General features: G+C 36.7%; 1 protein-coding gene across 1 annotated transcript in view; it reads left to right on the top strand.

The window, feature by feature from the left end:
- The window catches only part of LOC148944091 (serine/threonine-protein kinase NIM1-like), a 127,331-nt gene that overhangs the window by 31,979 nt on the left and 72,017 nt on the right, over nt 1-23,335 (top strand). Inside the window, exons 2-3 of the mRNA XM_089100632.1 lie at nt 13,199-13,293; nt 16,866-17,058. Coding sequence (XP_088956758.1) covers nt 13,199-13,293; nt 16,866-17,058 — 288 coding nt within the window. The remainder of the gene's footprint in view (nt 1-13,198; nt 13,294-16,865; nt 17,059-23,335) is intronic.

Genomic DNA, 23,335 nt, shown 5'->3' with positions numbered 1-23,335 from the left:
CCTCTCCCCTGGATCCGCCACTGCTTTACACTCTCTGTTTCTTTCCTTGTCAGGGAGGAGAGCAGATGCCTAATAGGTGTATGTTAATACCAAAACATTCTAACTCTCATTGGTCCTTTAGGTATAAACAGAATTAGTTCAAAGGGGTGGGAAAAAAGGGCGTGATGGTGGTATTTGCCCTTCAATCGATTTTGACTCGTAAGAGCTGGACTAGAACTTCCAATTTCTAATCAAATGAGTCCTCTCTGAAATTTATACGAGAATCCCTTCGTGCCCCTGGGCCCTGGGGGGTTTTGTCGACGCCAGAGTTTTGTTACTTAACCTTTCAACTATTTTTAACAAAAATTTTATCTGATGCATTTAGGGGGTGGAGGAGAGGGGGTCTAGTTGCCCTTCAATCTCTTTTGACTCTTAAAAAGTGAACAACAACTTTCAATTTCCAATCAAATGAGCCCTCTCTAAAGTTTACACGAGTATCCCTTCCATAAGAAATAATATGACGGATTCGGAGAATCATTAAATTACAAACCTTGCCCTGAGGGCTGTGGGGGAGTTTTCATCCTCAAAGACCTAATTTCCAGACCTTAAAACTACGTTTAATAAAATGGATGTCTCAAAACTTTGATTGGATGTGTTTGGGAAAAAAGTGGGCGTGAGAGGGGGGTTAGCTGCCCTCAAATCACTTTTGACTATTAAATAAGGCAATAGCCCTTTGAATTTCCAATCGAATGAGCCTTTTTTGAAGTTTCTACGACACCGCCTTCTATAAAAACCTTATATGCCCCCAGGGTATAACTTAAAACCCTTGCCTTGGGGGTTGTGGGGCAGTGTCCTCCTCAAAAACATATTTTCTATCTGAAAATCAACTACGTTGAACAAACTAGCTGTCTCAAAATTTTGATTGGATGTGAATGGGGGAATGATGGGTGGGGGGGGGGGCTAGGTGCCCTCCAGTCACTTTCGACTATTAAAAAGGGCACTAGCCCTTTGAATTTCCAATCGAATGAGCCTTTTTTGACGTTTCTACGACAACACCTTCTACAAAAACCTTATATGCCCCCAGGGCATAATTTAAAACCCTTGCCCTAAGGGTTGTGGGGGAGTGTCCTCCTCAAAAACATATTTATATGTGAAAATCAACTACGCTGAACAAAATGGCTATCTCAAAATTTTGATTGGATGTGTTTGAGGGAATGATAGGCGTGGGGGGGGGCTAGTTGCCCTCCAATCACTTTCGACTATTCAAAAAGGCACTAGCTCTTTGAATTTCCAGTCGAATCGGCATTTTTTAAAGTTTCTACGACAACGCCTTCTACAAAAACCGTATGTGCCCCCAAGGCATAACTTAAAACCCTTGCCCTGATTGTTGTGGGTGAGTGTCCTTCTCAAAAATATATTTTCTATCTTGAAATCAACTACGCTTAACAAAATGGTTATCTCACAATTTTTAGTGGATGTGTTTATGGGAATGATGGCCGTGGGGGGAGCTAGTTACCCTCCAATCACTTTTTACTAATCAAAATGTCACTATCCCTATGAATTTCCAATCAAATGAGTCTTTTTTGAAGTTTTTACGACAACACCTTCTATAAAAATCTTATATGCCCCCAGGGCATAACTTAAAACCCTTGCCCTGAGGGTTGTGGGGGATTGTCCTCTTCAAAAACATATTTTCTATCTGGAAATCAACTACGCTAAACAAAATGGCTATGTCAAAATTTTGGTTGGATGTGTCTGGAGTAATGATGGGCGTGGGGGGGGGCTAGTTGCACTCCAATCACTTTCTACTATTAAAAAGGGCACTAGCCCTTTAATTTACAATCGAATGAGCCTGTTTTGAAGTTTCTACGACAACGCCTTCTATAAAAACCTTATATGCACCCAGGCCATAATTTAAAACCCTTGCCCTGAGAGTTCAGGGGGAGGATCCTCTTCAAAAATATATTTTCAATTTGGAAATCAACTACGCTGAACAAAATGGCTATCTCAAAATTTTGATTGGATGTGTTTGAGGGAATGATTGGCATGGGGGGGGTCTAGTTGCCCTCCAATCACTTTCGACTATTAAAAGAGGCACTAGCTCTTTGAATTTGCAATCGAATGAGCATTTTTTTTAAGTTTCTATGACAACGCCTTCTACAAAAACCTTATATGCCCCCAGAGCATAACTTAAAACCCTTGCCCTGATGGTTTTGGGGGAGTGTCCTCCTCAAAAATATATATACCATTAGGAAATCAACTACGCTGAACAAAATGGCTATCTCAAAATTGTGATGGGATGTGTTTGGGGGAATGAGGGGCAGGGGGGGGTGGCTAATTACCCTCCAATCACTTTCAACTATTAAAAGGGCCCTATCCCTTTGAATTTCCAATTGAATGAGCCTTTTTTGAAGTTTCTACGACAACGCTTTCTATAAAAACCTTATATACCCCCAGGGCATAACTTAAAACCCTTGCCCTGAAGGTCGTGGGGGAGTGTCCTCCTCAAAACCATATTTTCTATCGGGAAATCAACTACGCTGAACAAAATGGCTATCTCAAAATTTTGGTTGGATGTGTTTGGGGAAATGATGGGCGTGGGGGGGGGGCTAGTTGCACTCCATCACTTTTGACTATTAAAAAGGGCACTAGCCCTTTAATTTCCAATCGAATGAGCCTGTTTTTAAGTTTATACGACAACGCCTTATATAAAAACCTTATATGCCCCCAGGCCATAACTTAAAACCTTTGCCCTGAGGGTTGTGGGGGAGGGTCCTCCTCAAAAATATTTTTTCTATTTAGAAATCAACTACTCTGAACAAAATGGATATCTCAAAATTTTGATTGGACGCGTTTGGGGAAATGATGGGCGTGGGGGGGGGGCTAGTTGCACTCCAATTACTTTCGAATATTAAAAAGGGCACTAGCCCTTTAATTTCCAATTGAATGAGCCTATTTTGAAGTTTCTACGACAACGCCTTCTATAAAAACCTTATATGCCCCCAGGGCATAACTTAAAACCCTTGCCCTGAGGCTTGTTGGGGATTGTCCTCCTCAAAAATATATTTTCTATCCGAAAATCAACTACGCTGAACAAAATGGCTATCTCAAAATTTTGATTGGATGTGTTTTAGGGGTGATGGGCCTGGGGGGGGGGCTTGTTGTCCTCCAATCATTTTCGACTATTAAAAAAAGTACTAGAACCTTCGATTTCCAATCAAATGAGCCCCCTTTGAAGTTTTTACGACGACCCCTTCCATATGAAGTGCCTCTGGGAAACAAAATAATAATAATAATAATAAAACATCGGAGCCGTATGGACTTTACTATAGGCAACGCTACAGCGTTGCCTCTTATAGGTTCACCAAATATAGAAGCCAAGGCAAAAAGTATGCGTTGACAGCCTTAAATGCCTTAAGGCTAAGACCGTCAATTCCAGCTGAATTCAACTTTATTGTTTTCAGTGCGTCCTCAAGATCAGACTGAGTGTACTTTACGAATTTCATGGAACGACCTTCCCCACCGTCATCAAGAAACAGCTCGTTTTTATATCCATGGTCAGCAACATCATTTTTAACATCAATTCCAACATTTGAAAAACCTTTACAAAACTCATCACTAACATCTTTCTTAGCTTTAACTAGTTTTTCACCGACTACAAGTTCATCCACTGGGTCTATAATGTTACTACTACGTATTGCCTCGTTTATCACTTGCCAAGTTCCCTTAACATCACCGTTTTTATCACGAAACTTCTCTGAATAATAATGTTTCATTCATGACCTTCTGAAGGAGTTCACATTGTTCCGAAGTCTCCTGAAATCTTTAAGGTTTTGTTGCGTTGGAGAATCAAGGTACAACTGATAAAGTCTGTTCCGTTCACTAATTTTTTCCGAAATTTTATTCGTTACCCACGGTTTCTTTGGGACATTTTTCTTCTTACGAACAACCTTCACAGGGCAACACTTATCATAAATAGGTGACAATCCTTTTAAAAAGTGTCAAACGCCATCAATGCGTTTTCTTTTTCATTCACAACTTCCTTCCAAGAAATTGTACTTATCTCTTCCTGCAAGTGTTTAAGATTTTCTGGCTTAATATCTCTAACTATCGTCTTCTCCATTCTAAATACCTTTTTCTAGTGTCCCGAATTACGCACGCCAAAGGAAGATGGTCAGAACCTGGACATATGATCACCACGCAATAACTTTTCGGTATAAGATTAACCGATATATAAATACTATCAACAAGGATAGCCGACTGACTAGTAATCCGTGTCGGTATTTCTGCTAACGGAAAAAAATTGTGCGACAACGTAAGATTAAAAAAAAATCAAGGTTAGAACTACTTAAATTAAGAAGATCAAAATTAAAATCACAAAAAAAACGGTCCAATTTAGTCGCCGCTTTATGGGAAATAAAGTTATCAAAATCAGGAAGAAAATCCTCCGGATTAGCACTATGTCGCCGGTAAACTAACAACTTTTTTTTCTCCGAAACTTCAATCTCAATAGAAAAAGTCCGATCTTACCTTCAATCTAACAATTTAAATCCTTCTTTACTGTGTATCTTATTTGATCCTTAATTATAAATGCAGGTCCACCCCGCATTATAAAATTTCTTGATTTTTGAAACTGAAATTCTATTGTTCAAGTTAAATGTAAATAAATAAGCCCTTTAGATTTTCAAAGAATAGACTCCTTACCAAAGGCACTTTAAAGGGCAACTACTATGGCCACCTGGTAATTACATGTCTTTTAATAAATAATTTACATTCCCCAATATTTGAATAAAGTGTCATTGTTCATGTCAAATGTGAATAAATAATCCCTCATTTTTACACTATATACCCCTTAGATGAAAGCATTTTAGAGAGCAACTAGTTTGGCCACTTGGTAAATATAAGTTTTTTTTATAAAACAATTGCGTTTCAAAATGCTTGAGCTGGAAATTTTATTGTTCAAGGTAAATGTAAATAAATAGGCTCTTACATTGTCAAGGTAAAGACTCCTCATCTGAAAGAACTTTAGAGGGTGACTAAAATGACCATTTGGTAATTGGAAGTAATATTTCAAAAAATATCAACAATTCAAAACATTTTGACAAAAATGTCGTTATTCATGTCAGGTCTCAATAGACGAGCCCTTTCATTCTCGATCATACTGACAAAAAATGTATCACAGAAAATAAGCAAATATTGCTCTTGTGGTACAGCAATCATTTCTGAAGTTAAGCTTTAGCATAAAGAAGGCAGGACTAAGGGAGATGAGAGCCCTCTCTTTTCCAGGATAATGTGTTCTTGTTTATAGTTTTAGTCTACCTTATAAATTTCGTCGGATTTTTTTTATTAAGCATGCTTGGGAATGAAACATTTAGAGAATCGGCGTCTCATCTGCCTTTTCATCATTGCTAAGATGCTGCTCTCGTATATTTTCTTCCAAAGGACCACTTTGTAACTTGACAAGTATCTCCAGGACGGTTAACATGACTTTCGACTAAGCCTCTCCTCTGCAGATCTAATATTCATGCTTCACGAAAGCAGTCAAGAACGGTTTTTTTGGTTTATCTCGATATCGAAAAGTCTTTCGACTCTGTATGTCTTCCAAGTTTGTCAGAGATTCTTCTACAGCACGGCATTCCAGATAAACTATTCGATCTCATAATTGTCGGATATGAACACATTATTCCGTTTCAAGACCCCTGACGGCGAGACTAGATTTTTCCGCATTCCATCTAGAGTTAGGCAAGGTTGCGTTCTTTCCCCACTTCTCTTTGTGATGCTGATAGACCACATTCTCAGATGCAGTGAACAAGGCTGCATTCAGGTAACCCAGGAATACATCTGGGTTATCTAGACCCCACTGATGACATTGCAATGCTAGAGTCCTGTACGACTCCAAGAAATATTCAATGGGCTGAAAGAAAGAGCGGGTCAAGTGGGTCTGAAGATAAACGCCAAAAAAACCAAATGCATATAAACGATTGACTTTCTCTTGAACATCGAGTAGAGGAAGTCGTAAACACAACAAGTAGTTCAGGTCAAATATCAAGGAAGCGTAATTCAGAACATTAGCTCAACTCCACAAGAAGTATCGACCAGAATAGGATAGGCAATGACACCTTCAATGGGCTCCATTAAATCCGGTAATCCCAGTATTCCTCCACCTTCTTGAAGTTACTGCTTTCTAATAGAAATTTTTTGTGTGTACTCTTATAATTTTCAGAGACACTTAAATCAGCAGCAAAGAAAACGAGTCCAAGCGTTAGAAAATATATGCTTTAGGAGAACACTAAGCATTCGTTGATTTCAGAAAATACAAATTCAATCAATATCATCTGCGTTGAGACAAGCACTCACGACCAGCGTCATCAGGGTTCAAAGATGAAGATATTTTGGACATATGCTATAAAAGAGCGAGTATAGGCTTCTGAATGTTCAACCTCACTGGCACCCACCGGTTACCCGCCAAAGGGGAAATTAGTTCTTACTCGTGCTTGGAGCAGGGCCAGGCTTTTTCTGCCTCCCCTGAAAACTGAAATTCAGATGTTTGGTTGGATTTGTTTTATCCATCAGCTCCCCTGACTCACGGCTAAGGCAGAGGCCACTGAAAACACTACGGCGCGACTATCAGGCAGGCCTTAGCATCCTGCGTGAAAAGGTCTTTATCCAGACAGAGTTGGAGAACATAATAGCTGCAACAAAACTGAAGTATTGATTCTCTGGATGGCACAGGCGAAACTAAGGTCTAAGTTAATGATTGACACATACCCTCCCATGGTCGAATATTCTCTGACTTTGGGTGCCTTTTCCAAGTGTTTTTCGAATTTTTCACCCAATTTGTCACTCCACAAATTCAACCAATTCCTTTTTGCTCCCATTTTGCCCAAAGACTGGTGTTTTGAGCCTCATAATGACTGTTTCTTGCTTTCAGGGGCACTACAGCCCACACTTTCAGTTAAATAAGCCTAACAAGTATTCTAAGACGACTGGTTTAACACGGCAATCCCCTGAAAAGAAGAAGACAACGCTTATTAATTATTGTCTTCCCCAATGAACATTCTTACTTTATAGCTACATAGTTGAAACCTGTTGTCCTCGTCTCACAGACACGTTGATCAATTTGATGGTGTAACTTTCATCAAGATGTACTCAAAAGGTTTGACGTCAGAACTTCTTAGGCGGATTAAGGGGGGTCGAGTCGAGTTTTTTTTTAGTTGAAAATACTACTTCTGACTTTTCAGGTTTAAATCAAGACCTATGTTAGTCTATGTTAGGCCTAATATTTCCAAAATATTGGAAATCCTTTCTATGGACCGGCTGATATATGGGATAATCAATATGATACGTATTTGTGTGTATATTGTAATGTAAATTCCTGTCTTGTTTTTTTTTTACTGTTTGTGAGCACTTCTCTTTAGCTACCACTCATCACCATGAACAGTGTGGTATTTACAAAACATAAAAAAGACAATAATTTTTGGCTTCTTTCGACACGGCGGATGTAAAGTAAATTGGATTATTTTCAACAAGGCATATTCAAATGTTCATTATATCCTTTAGTACTCTTTCAGAATTTGATGAGGGATAAAATAAATATGCGAAAGAAAACAGGTATAGCAGGTAAAATGTTTATTCATAATCTTACTAGCATAGAGAAGAGTAGTAGCCTGCATAGGAGGCTAGGGGGATAGTATTGACAAGGGGATAGTATTGTCAATAATGTAGTCTAGTGATTGAGATAGAAAGACTCTGCCTCAATTACAGTCAATGAATGATCAACAAAGTGTATTTGATATTCATCAAGATTAAGATTTTGAGCAAGAAATTTTGGACAATTAATGTGATTAATTAAAAAAAAAACTTTCCATAAGAAGTTTTTCAAAGAAAAGCAAAGAGGCATATAAAATTTAAGACCATCAGAAATGAATTTCTATGTTAATTCAAACTCTAAACGACTAGAAATTGCTATTAAAGAATAAATGAAACCGAAAACGAAATTAAATAAACTATTATAGCAAACATACAGCAGATACTAATATAAATGAATAAATAAATTTTAGAACAAGTAAAATTCAAACTTTACAAGTAAATAAGTAAATAAGATTTTGTTACTGACACCTTCCCTCTTCCCTTACAGTAAAATTCTAGAGCCTACTGGTTCATTTGTGTTTTATTGACAACTATTTGTGTCTTGGACAGTCCTAGGAAAGACCTAATAAAATTAAACTGAATATTTGGTATATAATGATATTAATTGCTGAAAGCTCAACAATTCCAGCTTTATTTCACTGTAAAGTTTTATTTTATTTTCAATTTTCTAAGTACAAAAGAAAATATTTTTAATATAATATGTTTTCAGTAAAGCGCAAATAGCGTAGTAGGCTTTAGACTTTTAAAGTTAGGGGAAGGGGTCAGTAGCCGAATTCTTATTTGTAGCGATGTTGGTTCTTTATTTGTGTTAAGGGAAGTATCTAAAAGGGAAAGAGGGAGGGGCTGCCCTTCTTCCCTTTTTCAACATCTCTCTCAACATGCCTTTAAAGTTTCAACTTAATACCGTTAGCCGTTCCTTAGATATTGTTGCTGTATCCTTTTGAAAACCTTCCTGCATATAGTGTAACATGCCCTGAAAGTTTAAACTTAATGCCCTCGGCTGTTCTAGTGATATTGCACATACAACTTTTTGATAAAAGGATGCATATAATATCTTTAGTTTTATTTGACATACCCCTCAGTATTCCCTGAAGTTTCAACTTAATATCCTTAGTCTTTACGAACATACCTAGAAACAAACACCACCCCCCACCTTTCCTAATGATAAATCATACATGTAAATAAGGGTAAATTGCATATTTTACAATCTTTACCCTGAGGGATGTAGGAGGCATTGCATCTCCAGAGGCATAGTTTCGAATAAGCCCCCTCCAAAGCTTATACGACCACCCTCTACAAAAATCCTTATATTTTGATAATGCATAACTTACTGGACGCATTTTTTATTATCCACATCCATCAGAAGGGCTTATTAATCTAAAATAAATTTGTTAGTGAGTAACGGCTTCGGTTCTAATTGCACTTTTGAGAGGCCGAGTTTGATAACTTATAAAGTATTTTCTACTTGTGGTAGATACGACTTAAGCTATTAGGTCTTGTTCTATTGTTAGTTAAGGTTCGTCCTCATATCCGCAAACCAACTGTCTTCTGTGCGTGTCGATAAGAGCAGAAACTTATCCAAGGCCGTCAATTGGTTATCAAACAGAAACTATGTGAATTGAGCTTATGTAAATAGCGGTCTGCTGAGTACCTAGTTTGTCATTATTTGATCATATAAAAATTAATTTTTGAAGTTTTCTAATTACACAGCAAACGTCAAACTTTCCCCGTACAAAACTGTTGCAAGTTATCTCTGAAACTTTGATCGGTGGTTTTCAGTTGCCATAACACTTCAAGGGATTTTGGCATCGAAGCTCTAGCTAGAGTTGAAGTGACGGAACGTAGAATTTTGATTGAACGAGATTGTGCAATTTGTTCCATAAACAACAGGGTATGTGTGGAAGGGTCATTTGTAAATGTTCCGACTTTTGCCACCATGTGGATAAACTTCCAAGTCTCCCCCCCCCTTTCTCTCATTGTCGTCACTGGCTGCGTAAAGTTTACTATTGATTCAAGTAAAAGGTTTATAGCTAGATAGATGGATAGATCGCCTATTTCAAAAGCCCAAGGGCTATATACACACACAAATTTATAAAACAAATAAGGAAATCACCAAGAGAACAAATTAAAAGCACACAGAAACATAATACATAGCGAAAAAACACCTAATATGGCGAGAACACAATTGTAATTCTATATAATAGTTAATAATTAATTGTATAAAGTTTTCCTTCTTTCTAAGCTTTTATCTATGTAAACACCGACACGAAATATTGTGGTTGGATTACTACTTTGTAAAATACCAGGAAGCAGCAATTAATCCCATGTAGGCGTTTTTCCCTTGAATCAGAGAGGATTGGGCACTTCCGGGGAAAATGGTCGAAATCTTCGCCCTCACTTTTACAAAGAGGACACATATACCGCCCTTCAGGATCAACTATCTTTTTGTCGAACACCTTTTGCCTGCTCTGAAATGGAAGGCAATACGCCCTAAGCTGAATCCATCGACATAACATCATAGCCGGTAAATTAAATTTAAAAATAAACTTCCTCTCCAAAACTAGGTTTAGCCTGATTATAATGTTTCAAAGCTGTAGAATTTAAAACCAGCCTGGTTCATATTCTGTAAAAGTAAATAAACAATTCTGTGTATGAGGGGAACTGTTCTCTCCTTGGCCCTCAGCTCTTAACGCTAAAATTCAATTTTTGGCCCCAATTGCTTTAAGAAGGACTGCTCAAGCACATTTGCACTCATAAATGCTTTCAGCATAGGTTTCAGCATAAAACTTCAGCCAAAAAATGAGGGCTGAGAAGGGCATTCCCCTTCATATGCAGAACAATATCTGTTAGTTTTAACTTTTAGTGCCACTCTTAAACTCATCTAAAAAACTTCCTTTGTTATTTAATCAAACACTTCTTGGTAATGAACTGTAAGTAAGGGGTGACTGTAAATAAGGAGTGACTCGGCTCAATAGTAGCCGAAATTCTTAAAAACAGAATTTAAGTAACAATGGATGCATAAAAAATCGATTTTCTTATTCAAATATTGGAGATTAGAGGGCAACTAGAACCCCTCCTACGCTTCTTCTTCCTCAAAGACATCTCATCAAAACAATAAGATGGCTATTTGATTCAGTACAATTGAAAGATCCAATAACCATGCCTTTGGGGATGACACGACCCCCTATAATCACTGGGGAAAAGGCTCTAACTTACGCAATTGCCCATCGTTCACAAACAGTATTTCTTATTCAGCTGTATACGAACAACTTCTGGGGCGTATTTTATGCGAAGGGATTTTCAATGCGGAGGATTTTCCATGGGAAAGAGAGTTTCCTGGAAGAATCTTCCAGGGGAAATTCTAAACTTAGGGGATTTCCTGTCTTGGCCAGAAATTAAATAAAAAAAATAGTTTTTCATCTGAAAGCAAGCAGCAATATTAAAAATTAAAACGCACACAAATTATTCCCGTTATGAGGAGGGGTACCCTTTCCTGAACCCTCGCTTTTTAACCTAAAGTTGACTTCTTGCCACAAATCTTTAAGAGACTGCTCAAACAAAGGGGCCGTTTAACTGGAATAAAAATCTTTTCTAAAGCACAAAAACCGTTGGTATAACGAGTGAGGAGTTGAGGAGGGGGAGCCCCCCTCATATAATGAATAATTTCTGTTCGTTCTAAGTTTTAATGCTACTGCTTACTTTCAGTAAAAAAAAACTTGTTTTATTTAGTAATATGTGCAGAATCTGCGTAATCCATGATGCTCCATAGAAATTGGATTGGGGGCTTCAGATCTACACTATGTGGAAGAGTAAAAATACTATGTGGTAGTTACAAGTGCTGCAGGAGATTTGATGAATTCCAGCTTGGTGGAAATGAACTTACATTGGGTTACTTTGCTTAAATTTCTGTCTTAATTATTTTTAGTTGTGTTAATTTAAAATACATTTGCAAACATAAGTATTTTGAAGAGTGTGCTTATTATTTGTTGAAAAGCCAACACCAATAATTAAAAAAAAATCACGAGACAAATGCCAAAGCCACATCAGAATGGTAAGCCACTTCCTAGTCACATCATATGCCACCTCATAGATGGTAAGCCACATCATAGTCACATCATAAGCCACCTCATTTATGGTAAGCCATATCATAGTCACATCATGTGCCACTTCACAGATGGTATGCCATATCATAGTCACATCATATGCCACCTCATAGATGGTAAGCCACATCATAGTCACATCATATGCCACCTCATAGATGGTAAGCCACATCATAGTCACATCATATGCCACCTCATAGATGGTAAGCCGCATCATAGTCACATCTTTCGATAAAAAAAGCCGTTTCATGAATGATATGGTATTTTTCTTGATTTTACCGTCAAACTTGTATTCAAAGAGCAGAAAATTAAAATTGCAACAAGTTAGTTTAAAGACTTTGTAGCAACACTAATTTGTGTCCAGCTGTTTATACTAATACAAAGTCTTCTTAACCTTTGTCAGACCCCTCTTACAGATAGAAGAACCGCTATTGTAAAGTTTCCATCTTTTCTGGTTTTAAAAAGTATGCATTAAACCTTAACTCTGATTGGTCATTCAAGAAATTTATGCTTGTAAGTTGAACAATGTTTAACTTGAGAAATCACGAACGGCGAAAGTTGGCGCTGTAGTCGTGCGTAATTCTGATTTTATTGACAGATGTAACTATGATGTGGCGCGGGCATAATTATATCACTGGAAAATTTTATTTTAATAATTTTATTTGTGATTTTCAATTAAATTTTACTATCTCAAAAAGGAGATTTTTTTCGTCAAAACTTTTCTTTTGATTCAATTGCAGTCAAAAAATAAAAAAATTGTTGCCTAAATAAAACATTGTCAATTTTTAAAGCATTTACTCAGTTTGTTTAACCTATATTTTGAATTTGACAAATCGACAAATAACTCACCAACTGATTTTCTATACTTTAAAAGAAATGTGTAAAGTATGGATAAAAAAAACTTATTAGACTAATGAAACTAAAGTGATTCTTTGAAATAAGGTTTATCTGATTGTATTGGGTTACTCTATTTATATTTTATTTTAATTGTTTTTAGTGAAATTGGTCTAAAAAATATTTGCAAAGATATGTATTTTGAAAGTGTGCTTATTATCTGTTAAATGTCAACAACAATAATAAAATATTTTCCATTTTTTTTTAGAGACAAGTATTGAATGTACTTATTATTTACCTAAAAGTCAACAACAATGAAAAAAAGTCAAAAGACTTTTTGTCAAAACTTGCTTTTAATTCTATTGTGTTCAAACAAATTGCAAATTGGTGCCTAAATAAAACGTTGTTATTTTAAAGCTTTCTATTCAGTTTGCTTAAGCAATATTTTGAACTGACGAATCAAATGATGACTCACGAATTGATTTTCTACACCCGTGATCCCAACGTGGAGTGCAGACCCCACCGGCGGGGCACGGCAATTTGTTGGTGGGTCTTGGTCAGGACCTCTTCAGGACCCCTTATTAAAACATGGTACTACCTCTTCAATTTTTGCTAAGATACATTGTCCATTTCAGGTCCCACTCAGCCTCTTCTGCCACTATGGACTCAACATATCGGCCAGCCTCTTTCAGGGACATGGCCCTCTATTGGTAGTGGAGGTGCTCTTTTAGTAAGTTGCTATTGACCATAATGAGTGCCCTGACGAGGATAGGCTGGGTATAAAAGGTAGGAGGTGCTCCGGTGTTGTGAGATGGCTCGGGGTTTTTGCTCTGTGCTACAGACCTTCCACATGTTTGCGTAACCAGAACTGTGACTGCAAGCAGTGACCAGGTGTTGGGTGACCTTCAGAAGTGAAACCTCTCGATGAAATTATAGCTTAGCAAACGACAAGGCATTGCACTGAATTATAATTAATGGATAATTACTCCATTCTAATTGAGGACCCAGGTACTTCTTGCTGTTCGGTTCTTAGTCGTATTAAGCGCTTCGTTGTAGACTTAAGAAGATGTACGAGTCCCTAACCAGAAGATGTAGTACCCATTACTTTTTCCAGGGCCATAACATTTCAATAGTTTAAATAATATGAAAATTAAGACTTAGAACATTACGTTAAATAACAACTGTCATGTTGAGATTTTGACTGATGACTTCAGGCTTTTGGACCGGACTTGTTAGAGGTTTCAGAAACTAATATCTTAGGGATATTAGGTGGAAAGTAAATTATTAGATTAGGAAGGCTAACAGGAAGTTATTGTATATATTAGGTTATGAAACTAATATCTCATGAAATTAGGTAACATAGAATTTATTTACTCACACAGGAAGGACGGGGTACATAGGCAGAGAATAGATCTCATGATGAATAAGGAAGCTTCTAAGCTTCGCTTAGGTTGGGAAGGTATTAATAATTGAGTTCTAGCTGCTTATTTTGTGAATAAAAGTGTAAAGTATCAGACATAGTAGCATATGCCCCCGCCGAACCGACTGATTGAGAAAGTAGTGACTCGGATAAATTTTGCTTATAGGTACAGGAACTAATAGACAGGGTCCCAGGTAGAAATATAGTAGTTTTATTAGGTTGGGTTGCCCATATTGGTACGAAATGGGATAGATGGTATCTTAGCCTAAATAAATTTGGTCTAGCAGAGGAAAATAGCAATGGTTATAGACTATTACAATTTTGTAGACACAACAGTCTTGTTATAAGTAATACAGTTTGTGGTCATAAAATGACCCGTAAATTAATATGGTATTCAAATGATGGTAAGACGACCTACAATATTGATGATGATATTATAAATTGAAGTCTGGCTGGATCAATACAAGATATTAGAGTATATACCTGCGAATACTCTTGCTTGCGAATACTCTGTTTTCTTGTTTACTCATCGTTGATAACACGGCTTTGGTGACTAAGTCAGCCAAGAAGCTTTAAACTCTCCTGAATTTAGCTGAACCCTACTTAGAAACATAGAATTGAAGCTAAACGTATCCAAGACCGAGATTGTCATCTTTCATAGTGGTAGACCTTACGATTTGTCATTTACTTATAAAGGCGATTCAATAAAGGTAGCCCCAGTTACAAGTACTTTGGATACGTGCTCGTAGCAAATGGGAACCGGACCGAACGCATTAAGTTGATGATTTCTCATGGAAAGGCATCTGCATCTGCTCTACTCCGGCAAAAACACATAATGGGAATTAAGAACATGAAGATGCATAAGAACCTCTTCATGACTTAAGTCCTATCAGGTGCCAATGGCCGAAGATCTGGATGATGTAGCCGGATAGTACAGTAATATAATATTGTTTTGATATGTTAATAATTGACAGGGGGCAGTCTATTTGGACTTGTCCCAGTTAAAGATAGGAGCTGGGCCACAAAGAATATAGAAGCATTATAGCATATAGAAGCATATAGAAGAATATAGGTAATTATAGAAGCATTGGCTTTATTTTTGTAGGAAGAACATGATGATATGATGATAAGTATGATGATAATTTTTAGACTGAGAGATGTTGTGGACAAAGTTTCTCTATAGCGCTCGCTTTTATAAATTGTGAGAAAGCGTTTATTCAGCTAATGGAAAAGCTATAGTGAAGGTCCTATCTTTGAATTTTATACCAGGTAAATTCATAAAAGTCATTAATGTTATACGAGAACAGAATTGCTGTGGTTAAGTTAGGAAATTAGGTTAGTAGCTCGTTTTGTATTGAATCATGATTTAAGCAGGATTATGCTCTTTTCTCATGTATATGGATCGTTTTGAAAGATTTTGTCCTAAGGAACTCTGGCAGAGCATGGAATCAAATAGGAGAGTATAACTCTCCCAGGATTAAATATCTAGATGATTTGAGTGTCAAAGATGAAAATATTTGCAAAATAAATGGTTTCTTGGATATTTAGAGAGTTCAGGGTGGAAGAATAGATTTGAAAACTATTTTGCAAGAAGATTACATAGGCTGCTTACACAAGCAATATAGTGTAGGTAAATAGGTGAAGTTAGATAATTAATATTATGAAGACACTAAAAGTAGAATAGCTTCCAGTTGTAAAGTTTTGAAGAAAAGGATAGGAAGATAAGTCTGCTGGCCAATATTAGAACGTTGAAATCTACAGTGATAACAATGGTCAAGTATGGTAATGAAACGTAAATGCTCCATAAGAGGGATGAGGATTTGCTAGACTTTTTCCAGAGGAATTGTCTACCAATATTTATAGGTATACATTGACTGACCTCATTTAAAACCGTAAGCTATCTGATAAATGAGTTCTATCCCATTTGTCTGGGCTATAATGAGAGAATGGGTGAGTTGGCTAATCTACGTACAAGAAATAGTTTCATGAAATGTTGATCTCTCCTTCTTTTTTCTTCTTTTTTATCTCTTTATCTCCCCTCTCTATCTCTCTTTCTCTCTCTTCTCTCTCTCTCTCTCTTCTGTATCATTTAAGGTAGTCTCAAATCTGCAGTTGGGGTTAATAATACAAATGATATTTTTCGCAAATAAAAGGATTGATCATGATATTATTATTACCGCAATAAAAGGATTGACATGTTTGCTGTTTAGGCTTCTTAGGTATTCAGATTTTTAAATTAATTTTTCAAGCAACTAAATCGTAAATGTCTTTTTGAGTTGTTTTGGCGCTTTGCTGTGAGAAACAAAATATCCATTTTTAAGCTACCAATTTGACGAAATGCTTGTTTTCGAATGAGTCATTAACAAGAAATCTTTTGATGAATTGTCTGAGAATCAGATCCAAAAAGAGAGTGAGCCAAAAGAAGTGGCCAAGTCCCCCTTAGAGAATCCAAATACTAGTTATTGTTTTTTTAATGCAAAATTTGAGTTATGTGTAATGTTTTTAAGTTTTAATTTACAATCAAAACTTTTCCTTTTAGTGCTTTTTTATGACTTATTTTTATACTAAAGGAAAAATAAAATTTTGCTATCATAAAATTGTTCCCTGATACCAAATATTTCTACACGATTAACACATAATATTTGCTTCAGGTTCTCTGTCTGTTGGAGGGCTTTTTTATCCAGTTTTAGTGAATGCATTCTGAAATGCAATTTTGAACATTTTCTACTCTCAAGACACCCCGCACATTTTTTTTCTATTAGATAATTGGTGAATTCAGACTAAAAGCGGCAATATATCTTCCTTTGGATTTTCGGTTCATGGTCTAGATTATGTCAATTTAACAACTGACCAGCTGAATCTGAGAATACATCTTGTTCTAGGATGAATTCGACATTAACTATACCGGCGAAGGATCAAGTTTATACGAGAAATTAACTTGGGCCCTTTCTCATGACCCCAAATGGCAACGAGAAATTGCTCTTGGAAAAAGAGTGGGATTCTACAAATTTAGAGGAGAAGTTGGCTCAGGGAATTTTTCCAAAGTTAAGCTTGCTTTCCACCAGCTTACTCACGGTAAATTTTCCTTTTGTTTCTCTTAGCTGCTTTATTTTCGTTACTTTCTTATTCATATTTTCTTTTTAGATGAAGTTCATAAAACAAATTAACTTGGTTACATTATAATGAGCCCAAATGGAAAAGGGAAATTGCTCCAAGAAAAAAGGTGGGATTCTACAAATTTAAAAAAAACACAGAGTTAATACTCAGCTAATACACTCTTATTGGTGTTATTATGGTACTTTCTTTATGCTTAAAATTTTATGGATGGAGGTTATGTATATATATATATATATACACACACACACACACACACACACACACACACACACACACACACACACACACACACACACACACACACACACACACACACACACACACACACACACACACACACACACACACACACACACACACACACACACACACACACACACACACACACACACACACACACACACACAACACACACACACACACACACACACACACACACACACACACACACACACACACACACACACACACACACACACACACACACACACACACACACACACACACACACACACACACACACACACACACACACACACACACACACACACACACACACACACACACACACACACACACACACACACACACACACACACACACACACACACACACACACACACACACACACACACACACACACACACACACACACATACTCTATTGAATACACTCTTATACACTCTTACTCAGCTAATACACTTCTTATTGGTGTTATTATGGTACTTTCTTTATGCTTAAAATTTTATGGATGGAGGTTATGTATATATATATATATATATATATATATATCTTTTATATATATATATATATATACACACTATATACACACTTACACACACTACACACACACTCTTATTGATACTATTATACACTTTCTTTACACTTATTTTATCATATGTTATTTTATGTGTTATGTATATATATATATATATATATATATATATATATATATATATATATATATATATATATATATATATATATATATATATATATATATATATATATATATATATATATATATATATATATGTGTGTGTGTGTATATATATATATATATATATATATATATATATATATATATATATATATATATATATATATATATATATATATATATATATATATATATATATGTGTGTGTATATATATATATATATATATATATATATATATATATATATATATATATATATATATATATATATATATATAAATATATAAGGAATTGAGGGAATTGCGGGCGGAAATTTTTGGTAGGGAGGTTGGGCAGAGGGATTAGATTAGATTTTGGAAATTTTGAAAAGTAAGTATTATTTAGATTTACAAATTGTTGGAAGGTTCGTCCGGGTAGGTATGAGGCATCGTGAAATATTTCTTGAGTCAGTTCTAGTGTTTTGCCAGTTTGTGTTTTGATGTTGTATTCTTTGCTTGTTTGTTGTGTTTCACCTTGGCTCTAAAGGGCTTTTGTATGAATTCATCTATCTATCTGTCTATCATTACCTAAAGGTCGTTATAAAGGTCTAAAAAGCCGTAAATTGTGATTTTTCCTATGTGTTTACCACAGTGAAGATAGTTTTTGTGCTGCAAGGTTTTAGGGTCACAATGTGCACTTTTACTCCTTGGAAATTGGCAAAAATCTAAAAGATCGATTAAAGCATTGGAGACTAGTCTAATATAATTTGTTGGGACAAATGAGAAACCATAAAACCAATAGAGTACATCCATAAATAGAAATGCGTAGGATAGCTTAGAAGCCATACAATAAAATTGCGCAATAAATAATATGTTTTAAGCACAAAAGACAACAATATACTCTATTTTAAATGTTTTCATTTAATTTCTGATTTTTTATCCAATATAAATTTTTCTTACACTGGCTTCATTGTTATTAATTGCAGCTGAAAGGCCACATTGCAGCTGAAGGGCCACAGGAACTTGAAGAACCAGATAAAATGACACTTGATTAAATTTTCCAGGAGGGTAAAAGCTGAAAATTTTGAGAAGAAGGGGGCTAAGGTTTCAACAAACGTTTTATTGTCAGAAGAGCATCACATTTTTACCGAAGGCCGTACAATTTGGCAAAGAATGTTGATCCTCTTTCGTATTCCCTGCATGTAGAATATCAAGATTTGACTCCAATAAGGGATAAATAGGACACCGGCTCTTAGTTCCGACCAACTTTGACTGGGTTACCCTCGCTTCCCTTCATGTTCCTTTGAAACCTGACGACCATTTCTGATAGATATTATGATGATAGTATTTTAATTCACCTCCCTTTCCCTTCACCAAAATCCTCAGATCAGTTCAAGATTCCGAAACACATAATTAAGATAGTAGCTCTTACTGTATTAAGTTCGGCTGAGGTCTGGCCACCTTTTCTGGTCGGTTTCCTGATGATTTGAGCCCGTACAATGTATCAATACACAATGGCGTTAACTGGGGGGAGAAAGGGGGACATGTGCATCCCTCTGGATTTTTCTCCCTGCCACAGGTTTTATAGCTTTTTTGGAGGGGGGGGGTGGTGTTTTCATTAATAAATGCCATTTCTTGTGCTATATTGAATAATTTGAGTAAACGACAAATTTACCCCTCCCTAGATTTCAAAGTATGCGTTCCCCCTAAAAGTAATAATCACAGATTGATGCCACTGTTTATACAACCGAAAATCTGAACTAGGATACTTACTGTTAAGTATATAAATTGTGCTCTTACGACCAAAACTATTACACTTACTATTACCTTCCGTCAGCCTTCCGTCAGCCTTCCGTCAGACGTCATGAGCAAGGCCGTATCTAGAAGGGGTTATGGTTTTTGACCCCCCCCCTCCCACCACCAAAAAATTTTTCTCACTCGTAAAAACTTAATATAAATGCATATAAACTAATTTTTAATGCTTTTTTTAAATTGTTGTGAAACAAAAGGAATTTTTTCGAGGGAGAACTTTCCATGGGGGGATGTCTTGGAAAAATATCCACTGACGGGGGGGGGGGGTTTCAGCTTGATTTGGAGAACGATCAGAAATTAAATAAAAAATTTAAATAAAAATAAGGAGAATTTTCTAGGGGGAATTGTGGGAGGGGGGATTTTAAGCGAGGAGGAAATATTCTGGGGTTAATTTTTCACGAGAGATGGTGGTAATTTCGGCACGGATGAAATTTCCACGGAAAAATTTTTCCGGGAGAGATATTTTCTGAAGAAAATCTTTCACGGAGGGGGAAGAAAAATTTCCCGGCCTGATTTTAGAATTAATCAGAAACTAAATAAAAAAGAACAAGTTTTTTCAAATAAAATTTAGGAGTAACATTGAAAGTTAGAACTAACATAAAATTGGAAAGGGTAGAGTTGAGTTGGGGTGTCTGGGTCATCCTTAGGGATGAAGGGCTGTATCATGGGCGTACGTAGCCTTTTCTCTAGAGGGGGGGGGCAGCCGATTCTGTGATGAAGAGAGGAGGGCTGAAGTTATGTTGGCAGTTCACAAAACCTTACATTACCAGCAAGTTCTATCATACCTATGAAATCTTTATTAATAAGAAATCACTAAAATCATAAATCATCAATAAGCTTCAGCATGAATCAATCTTCTTGGATTAGAGCTTCATCTTTCCAAGACATTATGGATAATTGCTTCTTGTTTGACTTTTATTTCATCATTCCAGCTGTTTATTTCCAGCTTTTTCCACCATCTTCCTTTTATCAACTGCTTTTTTAGCCTTTTACCGTTTTTCAACTGCTTTTTCAGCCATCTGCTTATTCAACTATCTGCTTTCTCAGCCATATCTAGTGTAAATTTGAAGCTCTAGGGCAAGGCAGCTGCCCCCCTCTGCCCCCCGTCCGTACTCCCATGGGCTGTATACCTCCACCAATGGAGGAACCAACCTAGAAATGTTTTTTTTTCAACTATTAGTAGAGTCTAGCAATCAGAGCTTCCACTTTTCGATTTCAATTTTCCCTAATTTTAGATCAATTCTCCCTTAAAGTCCCTATGTCTGATTTCTCCCATTTTTCTCCCTAGAAAGAAGATATATTTTTCTTTACATTTCCACACAATCTACATGTTTGCATGATTTGATGCTGCACAGTGCAGCATCAAGTTGTTATATTTTACTTCAGATAATGATATATGTAACATTTTTTTCACAACCTAGAACAAATAAGAAAGTTTAATTAAGTGTCATCTCCAGTACTTCATCGCACTTGGCGTTTGCCTTCGTCTTGAAGCCAGTGATAGTTTTTGGTATGCTGACATTTGATAAAGTTTTATCTTCGTTTTTCAACCAGTAATTGACTCAAACAGGTAACACTAGTGTGACATTCTCAAGACTATTTCAGATTTCTCTTTAGATGAATTTCAGGGGACTAAACAAATGCTCAGTTGGTACATTGCTAAAAGGTAAAGACAAAATCAGTGATAAGCACTTCTGCAATTCTGGATACTTGATTTTGTCACTGCAAGTCTCCAATTAAACATATTTATCCAGTACTGATCAACTGACAGGTTTTCAACATGGGTATCTACCAAATGAAGCTCAGTGACATCAGTTATTGCCTCTGACCTCCATTCTACGTCCATTTTCTGGAGGCAGCACTTTTCTCTTAGAACAGGAAATCTCACAAACAGTGGCCGTAGAGATTTTGGTTTCAAATTTCTTGCATTCCTTCGTTCAACCAAAGCGTCCTATAAGGGTCTTGGATGTGCTTTATTAGGACTACATAGTATTTTCAGCAAGACTGGTAAAAGAGATCAATATTATCACTTGGCCCTTGAGCATCTATGAGTCTTTGCATTGAATTGGCTGCAGCTATTCCCACATATGTCTGGTTTAAAGGCAGGTATTCACTTGAAAGGTAAGGATCCAGTTCGGTAAACAAAGCAACACTGCGAATATAGTCCAGTTTCATGAAGTTAGACGCAACATCATTCACAAGTTTGCTGACACTTGCCTTTAGGGAGTGTAGAACTGGAAGTTCAGATTGAAGAACTTTGTTGAATTCGTTGGAGAGGCCAAGAGAGTAGTCTATGAATCCAAAGTATGGCTTTGTCAACTTGATTTGTAATGTTGACAAGATAAGGTGATTGGTTGCAGTTGGGTCGTCAAACGTGGTTTCTATGAAATACTGATTAATAGCAACCTGATGCTCAATAAGTAGACCCCGGCGCCGCGCCGACGGATCGACCGAACGCCGCCGACGAGAGGCCCGGTCGAACGCTGCCGAAGTGTCGTACCACCGCCGGCGTGTCGTAGGCACGCCGCCGCCGGCATAGGCGGCGGCGTTCGGTCGACTTCAAATTAATTTTGAGGCAATTCTTTATTGCGTCAATCGCAAAGTCGGAGCTTTTTCTTCTCGTGTGGTTTAGTATTTCGATTTGCCTGATTAGAATCAAGCAGGGCTTGCACTATCCCCGAATTTTCGGGTATTTTCCCAAAAATCTATGGGTCACCCCGAAAAAAAATTTGGTTCCTCGAATCCCCGAAAATCACCCAATCACGGCGCCACCCCTTGCGATTTATCACCAGTGACTTTCCCTGCCAAATATTACTTTGCATACCACAATTCTTCACTACTCTCTTGTTCATTAATTTTGGTCTCTTTTGTAACTTTGCATAAAAACCAGATAGATGCAATTTGCAATTGCAAATATTGTAATATACACAGTTCTTCATATGTTGACAAAAAAAGAATAATCTTTATGAAATGAGTTTAAGTCATTTCGAATGCAGTTTCCTAATCGCTATTTCTTACATCATTCGTAGTCAAGAATTTTATTTCCAAGTTGAATAGACTTATAGAACGCATTCACTACTATACAGCTTCAGCCACAGTTTATAGACAGTAAGCTTATCGCAGATAATTTCTGGTCTTCGATCTCGGTGCGAACAAAAAGCTCCTCCCACTTGTTTCTGCCTTAGCGGATTAGTCTGTTATCGTCAATCACTGAGAAATGGTTACCAAGTGCATTATTCGTAATAGCGGGTTTCCATTTGTTTCCTGTCCAAGAGAAATCTGACTTGTCTACCCGCGAAAAGATCTGATAACGCCTATGTTTCTATCTGCAAAAACGTTCTCCGGAGCACTCGCACCCCTGTCCGGGTTTTTATAATGGGAGAGATAGAGAATGATCATACTGCTAATTCTATAAACTGTGGCTTCAGCCTTCAGTTGGATCTTGAAATTGACAGCCGACAGATTGTTTCTACAGCTGAACTGTAAATTTGCAGATTTTTTTTGC

This window comes from Artemia sp. Qi Xiang Cuo, chromosome 14 (genome assembly GCF_049724085.1).
Source record: "Artemia sp. Qi Xiang Cuo chromosome 14, ASM4972408v1, whole genome shotgun sequence".
Classification (NCBI taxonomy): domain Eukaryota; kingdom Metazoa; phylum Arthropoda; class Branchiopoda; order Anostraca; family Artemiidae; genus Artemia; species Artemia sp. Qi Xiang Cuo.
Note: the sequence above shows the minus strand (reverse complement) of the source record. Positions and strands in the feature narration are given on the sequence as shown.